Source organism: Malaclemys terrapin, chromosome 1 (genome assembly GCF_027887155.1).
Source record: "Malaclemys terrapin pileata isolate rMalTer1 chromosome 1, rMalTer1.hap1, whole genome shotgun sequence".
Lineage (NCBI taxonomy): Eukaryota > Metazoa > Chordata > Testudines > Emydidae > Malaclemys > Malaclemys terrapin.
Genome location: NC_071505.1, coordinates 206,159,153 through 206,183,179, shown reverse-complemented (window position 1 = coordinate 206,183,179; position 24,027 = coordinate 206,159,153). Strand labels below are relative to the sequence as shown.

General features: G+C 39.0%; 1 protein-coding gene across 9 annotated transcripts in view; it reads right to left on the bottom strand.

Annotated features, from left to right (window-relative positions):
• DMD (dystrophin) overlaps positions 1-24,027 on the bottom strand; it is a 2,004,766-nt gene that overhangs the window by 638,698 nt on the left and 1,342,041 nt on the right. For all 9 annotated transcript variants that reach the window (XM_054005916.1, XM_054005912.1, XM_054005914.1 and 6 more), the window contains one exon: positions 21,888-22,037. In XM_054005916.1, the coding sequence (XP_053861891.1) occupies positions 21,888-22,037 (150 nt within the window). The remainder of the gene's footprint in view (positions 1-21,887; positions 22,038-24,027) is intronic.

Below are 24,027 nucleotides of genomic sequence, written 5' to 3'. Positions count from 1 at the left end.
TGTATGTAAAGCTTAGTTGAAGTAATAATACATACAATTTTCAAAAGTGCCTAATTTGCTTGTGTGAAAGATATCGTAATCCCATGCAATATCTGTGGGAACCATATTGTACTAGGGTTTTGTGTCACTGTAGGCCAGGGATTGTGTGCAGTTCCAGGGGAGACAGGTTGCCACAGCTCCCTTAGGAGCTAAGAATAGTGGGGGGTAGTTTAGGTGAATCACTCAAGTGGTACAAACCTTCAGAAAGGTGCACCCCTTGGGTGTCCTGCATATACTGCTTCGAGCAGGGTTTTCCACAGACTCAAATAAACATTTTTGCTATAAATAGGCCAAATTTACATTGACCTGAGGTCTTCTTTCTTATCAAGCAAATGGACAGAACCTGCCAGTCAAGTGCCCACAACCATTGCAGAAGGGTTAAAAAGACTTTGGTAAGATAACAATCCCCTAAAATAGGCAATGCATAACTGGCTACTTGATTCTCCTTACACAGCATCAGGCATTACGTAATGACTAAGCAGGATCCTGAATTAGATGGGCGAAACGGTCTGTTATAGTACTGGCAAGTCTATATTCCTTAATTATAATCTTTATTTTTTTATGTACCATATGGAAAAAATGGATGTCAGTTCATCAAAGCACTCTTCCTTAACAGAAGCTTTTTATTTACTCTTGAGACACTTGACATATGGTGGCATGCCCTGGCAAGGAAACAAAGCTCGGAAAAGCTATTAATAATTTATTATGTATATATTAAAAAAAACAAAACCACCACACACATTTTTCTATGTTGATGGGAAATGGAATGTTGAGCAGCAGTTTCAGTTAAGCTGGGTGGTGCACACAGATCAGCACTCCATTATACATCTTGCCCAGTCATCCCAAATGTTTCCAAAAACCATAGTATTTTATATTAAAATATTTAATATACCTAATTTTATGGGGGGAAATATTGCTTTACAGAAACAATCATGTCACTTATTGGGTAAAGAAAAGGAAAAATGTTTATTCCTTTTCAGTTTAAACCCTTTGCAGGATTTTAGAGTTTTTGGAAGGAAATGTATTCACATCACAATATGGATTTGTCTTATCTTTTTTTCCAGTCATCACAGCTGGAGAGTCTGTAGGAATATGTCCTCATTACAGAAAATAAAGTGTGCACACAGACATACACGTACACACACACACACACACACACACACACAATATCATAGTGGAGAATAATTTTTTCCACAGCATTGTTTCTGTTAGGATCTTTGACTTTGGTTAAGGAAAGAACACCTGCTTCTGCACCTTTATTTAGAAACAAATCCAGGATATAATGAAATCCTAGCAACAAAGTGAGTGAAGAAGAGACAAAGCAAGGTCAGCACAGATTCACTCAACATATCCTCTATAATCCATTTTAGTGAGGTACCAAGGGAAAGGGATCAAACTATAATATTGTGAGACAGAAGAAAGCCATGCAGTTATCTTTCTTCCACCCCGTTAGGTTATTGTTACTGTGTAACTTATTTCCTTTAGTCCTTTCATTACTATGAGGTTTAATGTACAGCACACAGAATGGCAACATGGCCCTGTGGACATGCATCATGAGTGTTCATTCCAGTTGTCAGGGGTCAGGCCATATAGGACCAAGTACTGGCCTACTTCCCTGCTAACTTCACTGCTAGGCAACTAATAGGTCAACTGCATTGTCCTCCAGCTACCTGATTAATTGCAGTGCCTGACTGGCTGCAGGTCCAGCAACCTGGTTTATAAACCCAGAAACCCAGAGACAACAGCAGAGCATTCATTGCTCAATGTGCTCCTTGCCTGTCTCTAGCCCTACTCCTGCTCCAGTCCCAGCCTATAACTGTTCCTGCCCCAGCCCTGTTCAGGCTTCTGACTCCCAGCTCTGACCACTGGCTCTGCTTCAGGGCCCTCCCTGTCTGAATTCAGCTCTAACTAGTAGGCCCCATTCTTGCTCCAATCACGAGACCCAACCACTCACAACTCAGTTGTTGAAACCAGTTAAACAGAACCAGTGTATCCTGAGTATTATGGCTAAGTGCCTTGAAAACACAGTAGTCTAAATAATCTATTTTTCCTTGTTTCAAATACAAGTTAATATATTCCAAAATACATAAATATCAAAACCTAGCTAGTGACTACTTTAAAGCAAATCATTGATATTTGTGGTAAGCAAAGAAGTTGCCTTTGGTGGAGGAGGAGGGAATTAAACTGTTAGAGCGAAAACATGCAGGAAACAAAACAATGACAGATATATGTATCCTTTCGGGAACAATGAGGGTGCTATTAATTGAGGAATGGCCCTGCCTGGCTCCAACCAGGCTAGCAAGGTTTATTCTTTCCAGGTCTGAGCTTAGGATGAAAGGACCCTAGGCCTAGAAAAGGAAGGGAGGTTGTGTAAATTGACAGTAGTTGCCACAGACGTGGGAGGACCTGCCAGACAGACACAGAAAGTATTCTGCAGCAGGGCAGCCTAGAGATAGATTGTGGTCAATGGGCTGAATAGAACCTACCAATTATGTCAAGGAAAAAAATAAGGTTTCGGTAAGGTAGGTAATATGAGCATATGCATTTACTAATTTAACCTTTGTCTCTGATTGCCATATATCTTTGGGTGAACAAATAAATAGTGCTTTGTTTTGAAGAAGATGTTTTTGAGTTACTTTAATCAGCCACTGTCAGGCTCCCAAAGAAAAAAGGCTTGCAAGTGCCACTCCCACTTGGGCCTGTCAGGTTAATATAATTAGTAAACAGGAGCAGCTGCGGCCCAGAGATCCAAGCTAACAGTGATAGGACTGAATGGTTTCACCCAGATGGGCTGTAGGTAGCAAACCCCTGAATGCATCTCTTGGGGGACAGAAGGACTAAAAGGGGCATAAAGCACACCTTTGTTATAGATGTTGGTTCTGTGTGTACGTGGATGGGTATTGGCAGCAAGAGGATGTGTGTGCACATCCATTTGAGAAGAATGCCACTGAAAGAGAATGGATTGTGGCAAATGCCAATGGGGAGAGGGGAAATAGATTGGACAAAAGTTCCCTGGTTTCTGTAGAGTCAGTTGGGTCGCTGGGACAGATGTGCTGAACTGGAATGACTGTTTATCTATTGGTATTGATGAGTCTGAGGTAGTGAAGTGGATTAGTGCTGACCCAGGAGACCTGATTTCAAACTTGTCTTAGACCTGAAGTGAAAATTAGTTTGAAAGACCCATTATAGTTCCCACTGGTGCATGGTTGGTTTTTTTTTGTTTTGTTTTGTTTTTTAAATCACCCTATGATTTGGCACAACTGCCAGTTTGCTAGGGTAGAATAGCAGGAAATATGTAGTCATAAAACCCATAGCATTACAGAGAAACCATATTAACAACACTAAAAAGAACCTACACACATACTAATAAGCTTACCAGAGATCACCTCAACACTAACATGGATTCTAGCAGGAGCAATCCTCCAATACCCCACCCAAGGGGTTTCCTTGTGGTTTACAAGTTCATCACAGCTTCAGCTCAGAAGTAGCACCCAAGTCTTATGGGACTCCTTAGGCTCTATGGACCCAGGGTCCTATCCATTTGTTGTAGCAGGAAGAAGGTCCTGAGCTAGTTTAAAACCAGGCTATTTATCCAAACATCCCCTCTTGATATGTTGGTCCCAGGAATATCCAGTCTGAACTAGTATATGCAAACCTCTTCAGGGGGGTGACTTCAAAGGGTTAATAACAGAGAACGTACATTAGCATTCCTCTCCTACTAGAGAAGGTACATACAATGCCACAATAACACATACACAATTGCATTTTTAATACAACGTACACCAAGATATTTACCCTAATTCAGTACATTTATTCAATATATTTTATCTTAATTTCATAAAGTTTTTCAGGATATTGCCAGTCTGGCATACCAATCACAGTATATAGAAAGAATAAAATGTTCATTAACACTGTATCCCTTTAAGAAACTTCAAAAATCATTAAAAAGTTACTTACTCCATTGATGAAATGATGTTTAATAGTTATTAAAAAAGTTTGAGGAAGCCGAACCAGTATTTTTATTAGAGCTTTCACTTTTTGCCTTGGGTTAAATGAACAAAACATATTAGGATTTCTAATTCGGGGGACAAATTCAGGAGTGAGTATTTAAATTTTACATCTAAAGTACATGCATTGAGGACAGTCTTCTATGGAACAATCAAGTGATGTATTTTTTTTTTCCAAAGTAGACATCTGTTTTACGTTAATTTCCCAAGGTAATTCAGGCAGCTTTTAGTAAGATGCCTGTTATGAAACTTGGAATGAACAGCAATTTAAATTTCATATCTAACAAAAAAAAATGGAGAATGGCAAATCAGACTGCTACAGAGTATCATCAAAGTGGTATATTCTTATCTGGAAGTGGGAGATTTCTGTCCCTAACTTCTGCTACTTCTAATTAGATTTATGTACAGAAATGACTGCACATTCACGACAAATAAACAGACATCACAATCGATGTTCATTACAGTTTATTTTATTCTGATATTATGGTACAATATCAGCAAAAAATAAACTTAAATTCCTTTATGCTGACATTGCACCATAAAGAAAAATTTCCATTGAAATATATGGAAATTTTGCTTACAGAAATATGGCAGGGAATAGCAGTTGCTGGTGAAAGGCTAAAAAGAAAACAAAAATATGGCTAGTAAGTCCTTCAGCTCGCGCCGCTTCCAGCAGCTACTATTGGCCCGGAGCAGCAAACCGCGGCCAGTGGGAGCCGCGATCGGCCGAACCTGTGGACGCGGTAGATAAACAAACCGGCCAGGGGCTTTCCCTGCACAAGCAGCAGAACAAGTTTGGGAACCACTGCATTAGATATATTACAGCAAATATATTCTATTACTAAGCTCAAAACTGACCTGGAACTAAAATAAAATACAGGCAAAGCTAATGAAACAATACTTTAACATTGTTCTTTGTAAAAGAATCCTAACTGAGCTTGAGGAATTCAGAAACTTGTCTAAAAGAAGGAACAGCAGATATTCAGTAGTGATCTTGATACTTGATAAGAATTGTGTGGTTGAGGTATTCAGATGTTTTTCAACAACTGTTTCTTCAAAGGGCTTTCAGAATGACTCATCCTTTCAAACAATGGTAAACGATATACTGTAGGAGGGAAAACTATTGCTAAATAAGAAATTGAGTAAAATTGACAGTGTCGTTAAGAAAATTATAGTGATTACATTTTTCACTGCAGGAATCCTGAAATAATGTGCAACAACACTTACCACTTCTACAATCCTTTAGATCTTCAAAATGTTGTAATATCATTGTCAACTAATTGATTTTCACAATATTCTTGTGAGACAGGGAAGTAACCTCATTTTGCAGAAAAAGAAATGGAGTCACTGGGAAGATAAGTGACTTGTGCAGCATTACCAGAGAATCAGTGGCAAACCCATAATGATCTCTTAAGTATTTCTAATGTACCCCCTATCCATTCATTTATTAAGACACTGAGAAGCTCATCTTTTCCAATCCAGTGCTATAACATCAGACAACACTGCCTATCAATAAAATGCATGTGGTTTATTGTACAAATGCTACTTTTGTTGAATATTTGTCTTTTGCTTTTAAAATAATGGATCCAGCCAATCCTCAGGGCACAGGATTTATAGTGGGCTCATGTTATTCCCAGATCTCCCATCTTCTTGGCATGAGACTTCTCTGAATGTTACAATTACATATTTTGTTGAATCCAAGTACTTGTTGGTACTCCAAGATACCTGGAAAACCTTTGGTACTCTATTTAGAGGTCTTTCCATCTGTCTATTTAGAGGCCTGTCTGTGATTACAATCCTCAGAAACACTACTATTCTTGATACTTCAGGTAACCCTACATGTAATCATTGAACATTACACCCTTTCTAAGCTAATTTTAATAGAGTGCTGCCTTGTCATACAAACAGCCGAACGCACAACCTATATCCTAGAAACATAAAAAAGTTTTTTGCTAGAAGAATGTTGTATATCAAAAAGGATAAATTACAAATATGAAATATTTTAAATCAAGTTGTTTCCATTGCTACCAGCAATGTTAAACCAATAAGCCACATAGTTTTCCTCTGGGTTTCTTTGTTTGTTTATTACTTTGTTTTATAAGAAGGAAAGTATTTCTAAGGTGAAATTTCTAGGTAGATCCTGCCTAGTTTACCTGAATGACTGGAAGACCCACTGTGAATTACTGAATTTTACTCATGAATTAGCAAACAAGCTCAATAAAACAACAAGATCAATGCATCTCAAATTGTACTTTGTTCATTTTGACAAGTATAGCAAATAAGTATCCCTATACACTGTAATAAGGAGTGATCCCTTGTTAACATATTCTACAAAAAGAACATTGTATTAACAACACTGCTCTAATCTGTACTGTTTGGACCATAATTGAATAGAATCATGGTAGTCTTTTATAAAGGATTTTCTGCTTAGCAACCTTATCTACCTATTTGAGAGTTTGGTTTTCAGGTGAGACATTTCTACAATAACAGACTCCCCTGTAAATTCACAGGGATAATCTCCTATCTTAGTTCATTAAAATTAAACAGCATTCTAGTAAGGAGCAACGCATTTATACAAAAGTTCTGGAAATCTTATTAGGTCCTCTCTCTGAGTATATTCTATTTCATTTTGTTTAAATAAATGTGGACATTCTCTTTAAGTCCAAAGTTTCTATCATCTGTAAGTTGGCTCACAAACTGTGTTTGGAAACCAAAGGTAGAAAAGTTATTTTTAGCTGAATGTAGCCTTTCTCCAACTGTGAAGCTCTCTATTTCTATTCCAAACAGTAATTTAGAAATTACCTTTACCTGAAAGATTCTAACAGTAGGAGCAATAGTGCCTTTTCCATATCTTGCCCAGAATGATAAAATCTCTCCAACTGAAATGAGACCCTTTTGTCTTCTGTCATACATATAGAAATTCCATATCAGAGTAGTTTTATATAGAAGATTAAAATAAGGGACTATCAACTTCAATTTTCCTCTTTGATGTGCCATCTATTTTTTTTTTTTTTTTGGACCCCAAGTCCTTCTAATTCCAAACATACCACTAATGTGATTTTAGTTTTGGCTTTATCACCAGTTCCCATATGTTGTAAAAGTCAGACTCTTTTTAAGTTAAGAAAGAGAAAGAACAATATTACATCTCTGGTCAGGAATAATTGTTTTTCTTGAGACTGTAGAATTAAATCCAGCTCTTATAAAACTGTCATGTTCAAAAAGTCAATGGACTATCAGACAACTGTGATTCCAGGCCTTCTTTAAATCCACAGATCTGAAACACCTCATTTATACTTTGATTATGGGTCAAATACAAAACCAGGAAGGGCTGTTTTACAGATTCAGATCAGAAGTGGCCTAAGATGGCAAAAATCTGTCAACAGCAGCTCAACGGATTTTGCAGTTTCTGAATCCAAACTTTAGTGCTGAATCAGCCCGGAACCCCAAATTCAAGTTTAAACCTGACCTGAACACTGCAATCTCCTCAGTTTGTCTCTAATCTTAAAAACAGTGAGTATCCAGGCTTAACTTCAATTTAAGATGAACTGGTCCACATTCCTCTATCTACCGTGAATGCCCATACTTATCCTTGATTGTAGGCATTCAAGTGGCTATTATAATCCACCCTGTAAAATGACTTCAACTAAAATGGAGTAAACCAACAGACAGAAACTAGCTGCACTAAAAATATCTGTCACCTGTCTCACCTCATGGTTTATCACAGTCTCCATTTTTTTCTGATAGCAATCATTAGGATGATTTACAGCATGACATAAAATGGAACAAAAACTAAGGCCGGAAGCTGCTCTTAAGGACTAAAAATTACCTTTGATGGCTGAGCAGGCTAAGAGTATTTCATTCTGGATATGTGTGGTCTCATCTCCTAAAACTTGCAATACATTGTTTTCCATGTCCAATAGTCACAACGAAGAAGTGAAAGCAAGTGCATATTTTCTTTTTGTACTAACAGGTTGTCAGATTTTTCCAACCTTGTCCACACTAAGTAGGGCTTTTCTCTGTGAATACTCAGTGACCTTAGCCCTGACTGAACACTCACATAGCTGGAAACCAGTGCAGCTCACCTGTGAGTTAGCATGGTTAAAATAGACGTTACCTTTATCAGAATGCGTTTAGCTTTTGGACTTTATGAAATGCTTGTGAGTTGTTGCATGCATTAATCTCACTTATAATAGCTGTATCCCATTTTATAAGGCAATGTTTAAGTGTTTGCCTTGTAAATATAAAAGTGTTTGCTATGAGACTGGAAACCCCCACAGAAGCATTACCAAGTGTGAAACACCAATTTACCGCAGGGATGTCATCTCCTGCCCAATAAAAGAAGGCCTATTGACACCAGATGAACCATTGTGGAACATCAATGGACAAAAGATTTTATTGATTGCTCCCCCCACAGCCATGAAGAGGGGACGTACACCAAACCCTCATCCCATCACAGTTTGAACTCTGGGGGAAGGGAATAAAAATCCCTGACCAGAAGGAACTCTATCATTATGAAGAACAGGAGTACTTGTGGCACCTTAGAGACTAACAAATTTATTAGAGCATAAGCTTTCGTGGACTACAGCCCACTTCTTCGGATGTTGTTCTTTTTGCGGATACAGACTAACACGGCTGTTACTCTGAAATCTATCATTATGTTGCTTGGAATTTGGAGAGAGCAATATTTCTAAGCATAAGTAAGGGATCACCACACTACTTAGCTTGGATCAGCCTTAAAGGACATACAGAGCTTGCATATTACCGCAGCTTCTATTACCTTTTGAAACCTAAGACTGTAAGTCATTGGTGTGTGTTTACCTGCTTTAACCTTGTAAATAACTTTTATTTCTTTTTTCTAGTTAATAAATCTTTAGTTACAGGATTTGCTACAAGAGTTGTCTTTGGTGAGAGATCTAAGGTACAACTGACCTGGGGTAAGCGACTGGCCCTTTGGGACTGGGAGTAACCTGAATATTGTCGGTGTAAGGATCACCTACCAGAAAGACAAGAGGACTATCTGTGAATCCGTTTCAAGGCTGTTACAGTGCTTTGTCTGGGCCAACAGGAGAAAGAAAATCCTAGGCCCCTGTCAGGATTGCCCCCCTCCTTGTTTCCTCCTGTCCTTGCAAGTAGTCAACCTATTAGTGATCCTGAGGTGGGTGGGGCGCATTTGTTGGCTGATTGGCTGGGAAAAGAATGCAATAGAAGCCTATTGGTGCCTGTACCCCCCAAGGGAAGGCCTATAAATCCTACCCCTGCCTGGGGTGCCATTCTGCATCTCGCTTTCTCACCACTTCTTGTGATTAGAACAGGACTGGATTTTGAGACATTGCTGTGGGCATCATGTTAGTCTCCTGTAGAGACTGGGAAGGAACCTTGATCTGGTGGACCTAGGTTTTCTGCCTTTCTCTCAGCAGCTGGGGAACCAGGGAGGTAGGGTAAGTTGTAAAATTCACATTGTCCCAAGTTGGTAGGGATTTGATCAATAAGGGTCCAGCTCGCTTATAAACTAGAACTGGATGCAGGATTAGGAGGAGGCATCTCCTAAAGAAGTTGGGGAACAGGATTGGGGTTCCTAATGTCTTGTACAGCACGGAGACAACCTCCTCTTTCCCATACTCAAAACCCTCTTACAAAGGAGGATGCTGGGACCAGGTTAAAGTTGTGGAGGGGGCAGACTGAGGGTAGCCTTCCTCAAATGATACAGCTTACAGAAGGAAGGATGGATGACCTGCACTAAATGAGTCATTGCCAGGTAGATCACAGTTGCGTTACTAAATAAAGTTGCAGACTACTTAAACCACATCCTGGTGTCTTGTCCCTTTCTTAGAGAGGTATCTAGGGAAAAGGGGTAAAGCACCAAAGGACAGCTAATCTGACTAAAAATAACTACTAACAATTAGTGACCAAATTCACTAACTGAAAAAATATATATACACTTGTGACACACACACACACAACATGGTCTGTTGTTTACAGTCTACACAACCACACTTCTCTAGTTTAGAAATGCATGCAACTGTCAATGCCAAATGATTCATAAAGTTCAATACTTTAGACTTTGTTTAATCAGAAACTTCTGAAAGATAATCAGCTTTGAATAGATTAGATTATAAGGGCATATCTTTCTATGCAACTTGCCTTAACCTCTCCCAAAAGATCACCAGCATAGGCTGTCAGCACGCTTTTATTTTTGCAGACAAACAACATGGTGGGAAGACACCCTTACTAGGCCTGATGCTAGAAAAAATTACTATCATCTTTATTGCTGCTATTAAATTTTGCTTAAAGGACCAGAGTCTACTTTTTAAAATAGTTTTAAATCTTCATTGTCAAAAAGGCTCTTAGAAAAGCATACATATAAAGTGTTGTTATCTATGGGTACCTATTTTCTTTCTTTACCAATGCAAGTCCATATATGGCCTCATCGCTGTAATAACCAAGATTCTCCAGTTCTCGATTCTACTCAGCTGAGGTGGTGGTGGGGAAGACTGCATGGTTGCCTTTTGCTATTTTTGAGCTTTTGTGCATCAGTTAGAGCTAGGGAAATAACTGCATTTTTGGTTTATTGGCAATTAGGAAAAAATGAAAAGAAAATGTATTTGAGGTCAGCTCAAACAAAAATTTTCAGAATTTTATTTTGAACACTTTTGTTTTCAATAATTTGTTCAACCTGAAATTAATTTTTTTTGTTTTGATTTGAAGCATTTTAAAAAAAAACTTTAAATTTTTTAAAAATAAAAGCAAAGGAAATTTCAAAATGAAAAGTCATTTCAAATGGAAAAAAATTGAAATGTTTCTGACAATGTCAGAATAAAACATTTAGACATTTTTAGATTTTTGGGAGTTTTATTTTATACAAACAATTCAGCAAAACTGATGCACACTCAGAAAATATTTTGGTGTTGCTAAGTCTGCATTTTTCTCTGAAAAAAGTTTCAGTCGAAAAGTTTCACCCAACTCTAGTATCAGCGTCACTGTTGACGAAAATATGCATGTGCACCTTTATAAAAACAACTTTTATAAGTGAACTATGTGACAAACCAGCAAGGAGAACTTAACATTTTTTTCATAGCAAAAATGGTTTCTTCAAATTAATGACAAACCATAGGAATAGCTCCAATTTTTCCCCCTCAAAATGTTGAGTGTCCCACTTTAATTAAAAAAAAAAAGTGAAAAATCCAACAATAAACCTAACGTACACCCAAAACATCTAACATAACAGCGTGTCTTAGTTTTATAATTGTAAATACAGACTAAGATTGATTAACTGATGTCTTCATGAAAAATTTGACTTCAACACAGGAAGCCAATGAAGAGTCACTACTAAAGGCAACACATGAACTATAACCTTGTTGTGACTTTGACTTCCTGCATGCTTTCTATAGCCATCTGTGTTTCTCTATACTTGATCAACCAACCTAAGATGATCTGCACTTTTCCTGGTGGTACAAAAAATGTTCACAAATTATAGCCATGTCACTCCATTCAAATTTTTTTGTTCATAGAGCACAACAAATTGATTTGCTCTGGCAGTCAACATTGAAACAGTCTCTTCAATGTCTAGTAATTAGTTCTAATATCAGCAGACAAATTAAAAGGCAGCAAAACAAAATGTCTCCATCAGGCACTTATAATAACCTTCATAATCCATACAGTATATGTCTTGAAGACTAAGGCAGATAAATGAGGAGAATGGTGAGTCTGGCACCCAGCTTACTTTCAGATAATCTAGCTCATCTCTCTTGGCTGACACGAGAGAAAGAATAACATTAAAGAGTAATAAACTCCTTCCAGCAAACCTCTGATTCCATGGTTCACTGGCCCCAGGCCTAATCTATCAATCCATTTACTGCACAATAAAAGGTAAGAAACCCATTACAGATCTGTTGTGCCCTGGCAGGTGGTATATGACAAGAACTGAATTCATCACCAACTCCAATGCCTAGTTCCCCTTTTCTATGCTTTGAAGCACCAGGTGGCCAGCTTACCTGGACATAGCAGTATAAGTTTAGTTATTAGATCCTTTGAGCTATGAAAATTAGTAATGTGAAATCCTTGATGTGAAGGCATAAAGACTGTGATAGGACACTTTATTTTCTGTATTATTAAAACCTTTCATAAAGATAGCACTGTTATTTTCATTTTTTACACAAAATATTGGCTTGGGGAAGGTATAATAAATGAAACTGGGTTGGAATTTACAAGCCATGATTTTAAATGTGGCCTTTAATCTTTGTTCTCTACTTAAACTGTATCTAACATAGTAGCATATTAGAATCACTATTTAGAAGAGTGACTAAAGAAATCTAATTTAAAAATTATTGCTATTCCAGAGGAAGGAAAACTCTTCAAATATCTGTTCTCAAGGTCATCAACATGTGATCTAGACACTTAAAAGCAAAGACAATGCTGAAGCAAAGCAAAAAGTCCCTTTTATTTGACAGCAATTCCTTTCATATTTGATTTCTTTTCTAGGCTTATTTTCATTGCTGTAGGGCAATGATTTCTGTCACTCTAAAGAAGGTTTGAACAGGACTTATTTCAAATATGTCACCTTGAAGGTCAAGAATCACAAGTGATATCATTCACATCAAGACAAACAAAAACCCATCATAACCCTAAAAGACTGTGGGACAGATCCTCAACTGGTGTAAATTGGCATAATTACTCTAAAATCAATGGAGCTACCCCAGTTTACAGCAGCTAAAGATCTGCTCCACTGTAGCTACATTTTAACATAATCTTCCTGCCATTCATACTACATTCTAAAGTAATGTAGGATGAGATCATTAGGAATGGCAAGTGTTCATTCCTAGCACACAATGTCATGCTATGAAGTGACCAGCTGAATTGCCTATTCACAAAGCAAAATTCTTTGAAAGGGGTCCAAGGAAAGGATAACCTCACAAGGATCCCTGCATGCCACCTGGTAGATCTGATGGAAGAGCAGATCTGAGGTTGGAGATGCAGCTAGATATGATGGTTGAGTAACAAAGGTGATTTGAGCGGACGATGGAAAGAGAAGGCTGAAGGGAAACATCAAGACTTGAAAATGCATGCTGGACCAGAGTATTGTGAGAGTACATTGCTGGATGAGAAAAGTGGTCAGTGGAAGCATGCAACAACAAGAACAAGGCAGAGGAAAAGACTGGCTAGCAAAGGAGAAATAGCACTGAGGTACAAGTTCGTGAGTTGAAAAATGAAGGTGAGAAGCAGGCAGTAACCAAAGATGGGAGAGCATAGAAGAAGGGAAGAGCAGCTAGTCCTACAGGAAGGAAGACAGAGAAAATGGAGATAATCCGAGTTTGGAGCCCTAGGAGGATAGAGGATGACTTACCGAAGATTGCAAGTGAGAACAGAAGATAAAATGACTTGCAGCCAGAAAGAACAGAAGGAGGGAAGGCTGGAGAATCATACCAACACCAGGAAGAGGCAGATGTACTTGACTGGGGACTCCCTACTAATAAGAGGTCATAGAAGACAACCTTGGTTTGAGTGATCATGAGTTAAATAATTTCAATTTAATGAAATGGTAAACAAAAATAGGTCCACAACTAGGGGTCCTTGATTTCAAAAGTGCAAACTTATAAAAAATAAAGGGAATTTGTTAATGAAGTTGACTGGATTGAAGAACCCAAGGATCTGAATGTGGAGGAAGTTTGGAATTACTTTAAGTCAAAGTTGTAGAAAATATCTAGAGCCTGTAACCCAAGCAAAGGGAGGAGGGGTGAAACTCATAGGGAAGCGTTGGAGACCAAAGTGGGTGAACAAGCATCTTAAACAGGTTGCTAAGAGAAAGCAGAAACCCTACGAGGAACGGGAAAAGGGATGGATCAGCAAGGTCTTAGAGGTTAGAAAGTGTAGGGGAAATGTGATAACTGCCAAAATCCAGGCAGAGTTGGACCTTGAAAAAGAAATTAAAATCAATAGTAAACGGTTCTTTTACCAAATAAATAAAGACAGTTATGAAAAGAAGTGAGACCACTAAGCCCCGAGGATGGTGTGGACATTACAGATAATCTAGGCATGGGCAAACACCTAAATGAATACTTTGCCTCAGTTTTTAATAAGAATAATGAAGAGCTTGGGGACAGTGCCAGGGTAGATAATAGGAACAAAGATATGGAAGCAAAATTGAGCACATCCAAGGTGGAAGCCAAACTCAAACAGCTTAATGGGACCAAACTGTGGGGCTCAGATAATCTCCATCCAAGAATATTAAAGCAACTTCATATGAAATTACAAGCCCGATAGCAAGGATTTTTAATGAATCTGTAAACTTGGGGGGTCGTAATACATGACTGGAGAATGGCAAATATAGTGCCTGTATTTAAGAAGGGGGGGAGGGGGAGTGATCCAGGAAACTACATGCACTTAAGGACCCCCAAAAAATATTTATTTTTATTTATTTTTTTTTGCTATAAATAGGGAATATATCACAGTTGGAAGCAACAGAGGATGAGAAAGATCTGGGGGTTGATCAAAGGATGACTATGAGCTGCCAATGCAATGAGGCTGTGAAAAACGCAAGGTAATTCTAATAGACACAGGTATGCGTTATTACCATTATACAAGATACTAATGAAACTCATCTGGAATACTTTGTGCAATTCTGGTCTCCCAAGTTTAAGAAAGATTAATTCAAACTGGAACACATGCAGAGAAGTGTTACTAGGATGTCAGAGGTATGGAGAACCTGTGTTACAAGAGGAGACTTAAAGAGCTTGGCTTGTTTAGCTTAATAAAATGTCTGCTCAAGAACAAATGGATATAAACTGGTCACCAACATATTCAGGCTTGAAATTAGACAAAGGTTTCTAAACATCAGAGGAGTGAAGTTCTGGAATGGCCTTCCATGAGGAATAGTGGAAGAAAAAAACCTACCTTGGTTTAAGATTGTGCTTGATTAGTTAAAGGAGGGGATGGTATGATGAGATTGCCTACAATGGCATAACATCCATTCACAACTGCTATTAGCAAATATCTACAATCCCCAGAGATAGGACACTAGATAAGGAGGGCTAGGAATTACTACAGAGACTTCTTTCCCAGGTCTCTGGCTGGTGAGTCTCACCCACATGTTCAGGGTCTAACTGTTCACCATATTTAGGTTTGAGAAGGAATTTCCCCCGAGGTCAGATTGGCAGAGACGCCGGCTTGTTTATTTTTTTCTTCCTCTGAAGTGTCACTTGCTGGATTGAATTAGAGTAAATGGTGGATTCTCTTTAAATCAAGATTTATGGACTTCAGTAACTAGGCCAGAAGTTATGGGCCTAGTACAGGAATGGGTGAGTGAGGTTCTATGGCCTGTGACATGCAGACAAGATGATAATGATGGTCTCTTCTTGCCTTAAAGTCTATGAGCAATCTCTTCACATTGTTCTGTCAGCAAAGAAGGGAGTGGGGGTTGCTTCTAAAAGGAGTAGGCTTCAGGACTCACACCACAGGCCTTGCACATCCCAGGGGATCTACAAGATGGGTCATGGTCATCCATCCTGAAGTCCCGTGTCTCCACATTGGTTCTGGCCCCTAGTGATCCCAGGCTTTTGTAGTTTTCCATACAAATAAAAGGAGTGAGGACCAGGGAAGCAATTGAGCCTGCTATCACAAGCTGCAAATACCAGGTGAAAGTCAGGAATTTATTCTCCTTTCAGACTACAAAAGAATGAGGACAAATAGATTGCTTCACTTTAAACACTCCCACTCTCTTTGCGGCATATATGAGTGTCAATAACATTTTAGCTACTCAAGAAGGGTCTAATACTTCCTTTTTATTTATCTTACCTCTAAAGACACAACCAATAGAGCTTTACAACATATTCACAATGAAATCTGAAACCACACTAAAATTTCACCACAAATTTGAAACTCAGATCAAGTTTGTTAAAACAACAAAACCTTTTGAGCTTCTCTGTGTCCACTTGAAGCAAGTCTGGGCCAGTTTCCAGCTTGCATAAAAAGCATGTGGAATTTGCAGTTCTGCACACTTCAGTGTATAAGCAACTGAAAATAGGTGATTTCAACTGAGAGTTTAACTTTGTGATTTTGATCTCTTTTAACATCAAAAGTGAAACTCGTGGGTGTGAACCTATGTGTAACAGCCTGCACCTGAAGTGGCAGCAGAAGCTGTGCTGGAACCTATTATATTTTAGCCACCATATTTGTTGTTAATATAGGAATAGAAAGGATTTTCAGGTTATGCCAAATTACAATATTACTACAAGCAGAGGGTTGTAGTGTGGTTCCATTGAAGGGGCAATCCAGGCCACTTTCATAAAGGCCACTTTACTCCCAACAGCACACAGAATTCAGAAAGGATACAATAAAGTGTGAAAAAAATGTTTAATAAACAATTGTGACATTTGTATTAGATACACACTTACTGTTCAAACCCAGGTCAATGCATTAAACTTATGAGCCTTACATTCGCTTTTCTGCAAGTACAATGTAGCTTAGAAATCAGCCACATTGGATCATTCCGGATCATTCTGTCTGCCTGCATTCTGAGTCCAAATAATGTCTGAGGATGTATTTAGTCTGCTTCTGCCATTATTATGAATCCAAATGGTACCTGCAGTAGTATTTAGTCCATGCCTCCCTATATTAGGGGTCCCAATGGTTGCAGATGATTTATTTAGTCACAGAAAGGTCCGTCCAGGAATGCAGAGTGCTTCTAAGGACTCTGTAATGTGTCCTCATCCTAAATCAAAATCTTATTGATTTTGCCATAATTTTTGTCCCATTCATGACTGGTGATGCATGCAGATGTCTCGCTGAATAGGAACTCCAGACAGTCAGTTACATTCCAGGGCAGGGCATACTTGTTAGGAATGCCTCTGTAGCACATAAGTCCCTCCATTCATAGATGTGCCAGGCAATCACCAAGGGCCTAAAAATCTCATTAGCATAGATGGGTGGCTCTCCTCTGCTGGACTGAAACAGAAGGTCATACTTCCACACTGGCACTTTCAGACCAAGAACATTCTCCAGAGCTTGCCTCACATGAAACTATTGTAAAACCAATGCTAATAAAATCTCCCCCTCTCTCACACACAGGGAAAAATTGTGTGGATTTATAAATGATTTTAATTGCTTTTGCTATGTGCTCTTACCATGACATATGTTGGCTTGCAGCATAGCTTGCAGGATCTTACGCACTGTCCAGAGATTTGTGTGTGAATAAAATAAAACCAAATGATAACAAGCATCATCTTTTGACTCTGAATTGATCTGTCTCCGGGAAAATGGTAGAAAAGTTTTTTTTTTTTTTTTTTTTTTTTTTAAATGATCAGAGAATAATGTGCACGTTCATTTGCCTTGGCAGGCCCTTCCACCTCTAGGGCACTTCAGCCAAACCAAAGAAAAATTAATAACACAAAAAGGGAATACTTTTCCCTGTCCACTCTCTGGAGTGTTGCCTTTTTATGTTGGCTTCAAGGTGCCAGTCCTTCCCCAAACAGGCAGAAAGTTGCTTCCCCTATAGGAGGAGAGCAGCCTTCCACCCAAAAGCCTTTTCTTCCTGCTGCCGCTAGCCGTGCTGCAGCTTGTCTCTCCTCTTTCCTCCCCCTCTCATTAGGAGAGGATGTTTTTAAAGGTCACAGGCAGCCCTTACTTGGATTCAGGTGGCCTTAGTTGACTTGAGGTAACCTCTTTTCAGCTCATTGGGAGAAGAGCTTTTACCATTCTGGGGCTGATTAATCTGCCTTCCATCGCTCTCTTACAGCTGTCTGCTCTGACTTTGTCACAGCACTGAGTCACCTCTGAGCTAATATATTCTGCAGCCTATACAGCCTTTGGACTATTCTGGGGTGGCTGATCTATGTCTCAAGCAATGAACATTACATGGAACCAGTCAAATGTACCCTTGTCCAGTCCTCCAATATTATTCAGCTGTGATCCACTCATGCAAAATGCACCAGAAGGGCCAAGGAGAACAGGACCCCAATGAGCACCCATAGGCAATGAAACTGCTATGGTGACAATATACGTTGTTTTATCGTTGTGAACTTTGGACTGTTTGATTTCTTAATAGGTATTGGTTTTGTGTATTGCTTTTTACGTCTTAATGGCAGCTGCCCACCTATCGGCATTTTTACACTGTTATTTGTCATTTGCATGAATGTTTAAAATAAAATGTTCAGTTTCCACAGGTTTTATTAATTTTATTAAAATGGAACATCACAATAATCCATATGCTGTGTGTTGAGGTACATGACCAGTTTCTATAACATGCACAACAAAATTCATAAAATTTCATCACAGTAATCCAAAAACGGTGTGATGAGGTACACAAACAATATGTATAAAATGAATAACAAAATTTAATAAAAATAAATTTTCCCAAGCTGCCCCAGTCCCAGAAATAGTGGAATGAGTTTGGCACAATTACAAATACCATGTCATTCCCCCTCATGCGTTGCACCATGAAAACCCGTGATGTGGGCACACAAAGCACCCTGATTTCTATTACATATGTGGATCCTGTTCCAATAATAATTGTGTACTTTCTGGTTGAGTGTATAAGATCAGCAATCTAGCAGTGTCTTGAGTTCACTCCTGGCAAAATGGCTCATCTTTGTCCTCACAGACATCATACAATACACAGCAGGCCACAATAATGTAGATGGTTTTGATAACATAAGCATCCAAATGATTTTGAGGGCAGTGCCACTGAGATTTCAATCTGCCAAATGCACATCCATCATCATTCTACAGCTACGAAGCGTGTAGTTGAACTTTCTTTTGCCAGGCCCTCTGTAATCAGGATACAGCTTCATAAGCCATGGAAAAGGGGGCATGTGGGATCCCCTGGAAAAACAGTGACTCCATTCATAATACCATTTGATGGGAACAATATCCCATCTTGTCTGTGAAGGTAAAGTCCCAGGCTCCAGAAAACCCTGGCATTATGCACCTTGCCAGTGCACCCATGCTGATATCCATGAACCGGCCTCTGTGATTGACCAGGGCCTGAATAAAGATGAAGTAGTACTGTTTGCAGCTTATATACTCCCATGTTCCTTATGGAGGGGAAACTATGGATACATGAGTCCCATCGACAGCCCCAAAACTGTTTGGAAAGCCCATTCTTTCAAAACCAGCAATTATTTTGGGAACATTTTTTATGCTCACCACCTTTGGGTAAATCACAGTCCTGATGGCCTCACAAATCTCCACCACCACAAGCCTCACAGTTGACTTGCCAATTCCAAACCAGTTAGTCATGGACAAGGAGAAGTCTGGGGTAGCCAGCTTCCAAATAGCTATAGTAACATGCTTCTGGACTGCCTGGGCCTTCCTCATGCACACGTCTTGACATTGATCACACAGCTCCATGAACATCTACTTCTTCATGCATAAGTTTTGAAGCTTGTCATTCCAGGTCTGCAAGATGATGTGATCCCACCAATCTGTGCCCATGATCTTGCTCCAGAAGCTCTGTTCTATGTATGGGGAATCTGCAACAGTCATGAGCAGCATCAGCTGCGTTCTGGCTGCCATGTCAGTACTGCACTCGGAGAGATGCCACTGATAGGACAAATACCACTGCTGAAACATCCACCAGCACAGAGATACTCTGTCTGATTCCCAAAATAGGAGTGAAAGTATAAGCAGAAGTTCTTCCACCGATGCTGGATTACTGTTACTGGCTCTGTTTGCAGGGAGCGTGTAGACCCCAAAATGGCTCTGCTGGAGATGTTGGCAGGCTACAAGCACTTCCAGTCAAGTACCATGAGATGGAGAGACAAGTTCTCCCACAATATACCGTGAACCAAGGCCTAGAGAAGCTACAGCTAGCAAGTGTGTTTAAGAATCCTAGGATAAGCCCCCAGAAGTAACAAGATCTGACTTTCAGATACTACAATGGTGCTCATAGTTTTCTGGGTCACTCTGACCATGACAAATAAGAGGAATCTTTTCTGTATTAATAAACAGGAGATAAAAAGGTATGTAAAAAGATATCCCTTTCACAAAGTCTTGGAATACAGAAATAGTCAATGACAGATTATATTCAGAGTCTGATAAAATTAGAAATCACAGTTTCTGTGTAAATGCATTTGTAACATCTTTTACAAAAATAAACACTAACAAAAAGAACACATTTTTCTTAAAAATTAATTATTTCCTTTTAAGCTATGGTCAAAATTTCAAGCGTTGGAGCCTAAAGTTAGGTATGTAAATCCATATTTAATCATAAAATTAGAAGTCACCCGATTTTCAGAGGTGCTGAATTCATTCATTTACAATTGACTTCAGAGACATATCTGGGAGCTCACTCATTTTCTAGAGAAAAGGACATTTCTGCATAGGTGCAGAAATACTGATTTATGTGCCCATTTCTAGGCATCTAGGTTTGCAAATTTTGGTCAATATAGTTTCTTCTTTCAAGCTGAGTAGTTAGCCAATGTTCAAGGCCTTGAAAGGTTGTTTCTATTAGGAGGCAAAACTGATTATATGAATCAAATGGTTCTTTGGTGTAATCCTGATTATCTACAAAGAATGTATACAAAGGCATGTCCAGAAGAAGGATGATGCAGTGGTTAGGGCACCAGCCTCATACTCAGAAGACTCTGCTCTCCAACTTCTTGTGTGACCTGGGGCAAATCACTTAGCTTCTCTGTGCCTCAGTTCCCCAGCTATGAAATGGATAATAAAACTTCCCTACCACTCAGTAAGGCTAAATACACATCAAAGTCTGTGAGGCATTCAGATACCCACACTGATGAGGGCCATGTAAGTACCATAGATAGAAAGACCTGATTCCCTGAACACAGTAGAAACAAACGGGAGGTGTTTCCTTTTTCAAAAATTCAAGTCTAACTTCTCATTAAGAACTTTACCCAAAAAGTATTCTCCTAGGGTCATACAACACTGATTCTCCCACTATCTGCTGGATTTCCCCCTGCTTTCAGGTTCTTTTCATACATATATGCATTTGCAACCAAATCAATGCCCCAGATCTCGAGTATGCAATCAGTCTCCAGGAAAGTTCCTTGGCCCACATGATTCAGCTTCTACTCAAGCCTTGCTATGCTGCTCTGTGCCTTGGGTGATGGCTTCTATTGTTTCCGCTATTAATAAATAAAGGAGTATTTAACTGCTACCTCATTTAGCCTGAATGAGGGGTACTTGGAATACTCATCAATTTCTCCTTTAATCTGTGACTGATGGCCAACATTCACACTTTTCAGCATAGCAATATATATATTCAAATAAAAACCAGCAAAACCTTTCCCCAGCCCTCTCCACAGGCACAGAAATCTAAGATAGCAGAATAAGTACAATGCCATTGCGCAGGAGATGGGATCTGAGGAAGCATGAAAGGCCTGCAGGATGCAGAGCCCAGTGCCACAGAGGCTGCCTGTATAATTTTAGGTGTTTGGAGAGGGAAAAGAGTTGGGGTGTGGCCAGTGGCTCCACAAATGTAGACACCCATTGGATATTATCCCCAATGGAGCAGTGCCATAAATGCTACAGAAGCTGCTCTAGCCTCAGAGCAACAGTAGCAGCCACAAAACAGCCAGGATTGGAGAACAAATCCTTCCCCTCTCCTCAGCATTTTTTAATGGAAAACCACTTATTTAAGTGCCTACACATGGCTGCAGAAAACTAACTTTAGGCACCCATTTGAAAAAAGAATCTTGTCTATACCACTGTTATTAAGTCACCCAGCATCACAACTACAATTCTTGTTTGCTGCTTTTTTCTGTTATTCTATAACAGATACAGATTAACCTTCGTGTTCATTCAGAGAAAAAGCATACACATGACAGAATGTATAAGTACTTCTAACGGATTAGCGTTATATGTCATAATATCATTGCTAATATGTCTAACCTTTATCCAGTGATGGTTAGCCTCCTTGAGCCTATTTTCAAGCTTATGTTTTCCTTCTGGGTTCAGTGATGTACTTCCAAGTACTATTCCTCCAGTTTCAGTTAATCGTTTCAATATTCCCTTGTGTGGAGGCAGCTCTTCCACTCTTAACTGGAACAGACAAATACAACATTTAAAATGAACTGTGGTAGAATTTTCAACTCCCTTATCTTCACTGCTATTGATTAGTCTATCAGCTGCAGAAACCGGGCTCAGGGCTCAATTCAGCACAAAATAGCCACGGTTTTTTGAGTTAAAAAGGCTCAGAAAAACAGCAAATGCTGACTCTATTAGGCAGACTTATAGTGGGGAAAGAGTGTCTCTCTGAGGAGACCAAAAATAAAGGAAAACAAGCTTCCCAGAGGGAAATAAATTAAAAGTTCTTCTCTGCTGTGTGATTAATCTTTCCTTCTGGTCACCTGGTGCTTTACTAATTGCTGCCTTTTGTTTGTGTGAACTGTAAGCCCTTTAGAGCAGGTTCCATGTCTCTTCCATGTTCTGTGCAGTGCTAAGCACTTTGGTCCAACCCCATAAGCAATAATGTTGATAATATATTCATAAACACTGAAAATCAGAGGGCTACTGGTAATGTTTAGGAGTGTCCTGCCTATCGTGTCTCCATAATCTGAATCCATTCCCCTTCCTGTATGCAATTATTGCAAATTTATAGTGTTAATATAGCTTAACATATAAAGTAACCAAAGAGTTATATAATAGAAAGTGAAAGCTTCTGCAGCCATCATTTTTAAAAATTATCAAAATCTGAGCTGAGCCACAAGGGAATCTTTAATAGTTACTATATCACTGGGTTTGGGGTAACTTCCCTTGGGTGGATCAAAAAGAAAAGAGGTGGCTCACAGCATGGCTTAAAAACCTGAACTATTAAGGAAATAAAGATCATCACCAGTAGGTTTGACTTTGAACCACCCATCCTTTAGGGGTTATTGGGGGAGGGGTTCCCTCCCACAGTAACATACTGCTCCCCTGCCCACATTAATACATATTGAGAAGAGAGAATCCTCATCCATATATGCCCTTTTCTCCCCCACCTGCTATCCAAAATGCAGCTACCAGCTACTGACATTAGTACATTTGGACCTGAGACCTCCAAAGCTCTACACATACATATGAAAGCTCAGAGGAGCTGCGCAGCAAAAAACAAAACAAAACAAAACACTTTCTAATGTAGGTAGCATTTCATTTAGATTGTAAGCTCCAGAGGACAGGGATTGTTTAAAACGCCATGGACATTTAATGCTCTGTACATATAAATAAATAAATAAATGCACAAATATATTTTATTTGCTTTGTTCCTAGATTTCACATTTCTGATATTACAGACTCACAGGGTTAAAAACTAGGTTTGTGAGTGCTGGAAGTCTACCTGGATCTAGAAGGGATAACTTAAACAAAGGCAGATGAAAGATATGAAAAGCCTCTTCAAAATTCTTCCTCTGACTCACTGACATTCAGTCAGTCAGGATGAAGTCTATTTAGCCCTACATGCAACCTCCACAGATACCAATAAGACAATCTGGTTTATAGGAATGGTCATAGGAAGGCTAATATTACATTATGTGACTAATAATGAGAGGATACTTTTCATTAGGAAGAGGAAGAGTTAAACCTCTGTGGACTATAAGGGCAGTAGAAGTATTTTAGAAGGAGAGATCACATAGACGGTTTAAAATACACAGAAAGTAGCTGGAGATCAGTCAGCAAAGTAAAGGTAAACTCTAACTTCTTGCAGCAAAAAAAATAAGGCGTATATAAAACAGTCCCCCCTCCAACAGTTTCAGGGTGCTTTACAATCAAACTTGTTTTAAAATTGTAGTTATTGAGGCTGGTTTAGTTTTAAAAGCCGAACAGATCAAGCAGTTCAAATAACAATAGGGAGAAAAACTGTACAAATGAAGGGCAGTTAGAGCCTGATCTGTTTACATTGGTGTAAGGTCATAATTAGGACACAATAGGTCATTAACTAATTCAGATCTCAACAGGTGACTAGCCATATATGATAATAGAATTACATGAGTGTTTGGGAAGTCTGGAGGTTCTCACATTTGGCTATGTCTGGCGATAATAGGGAGGCAGTTTTCAC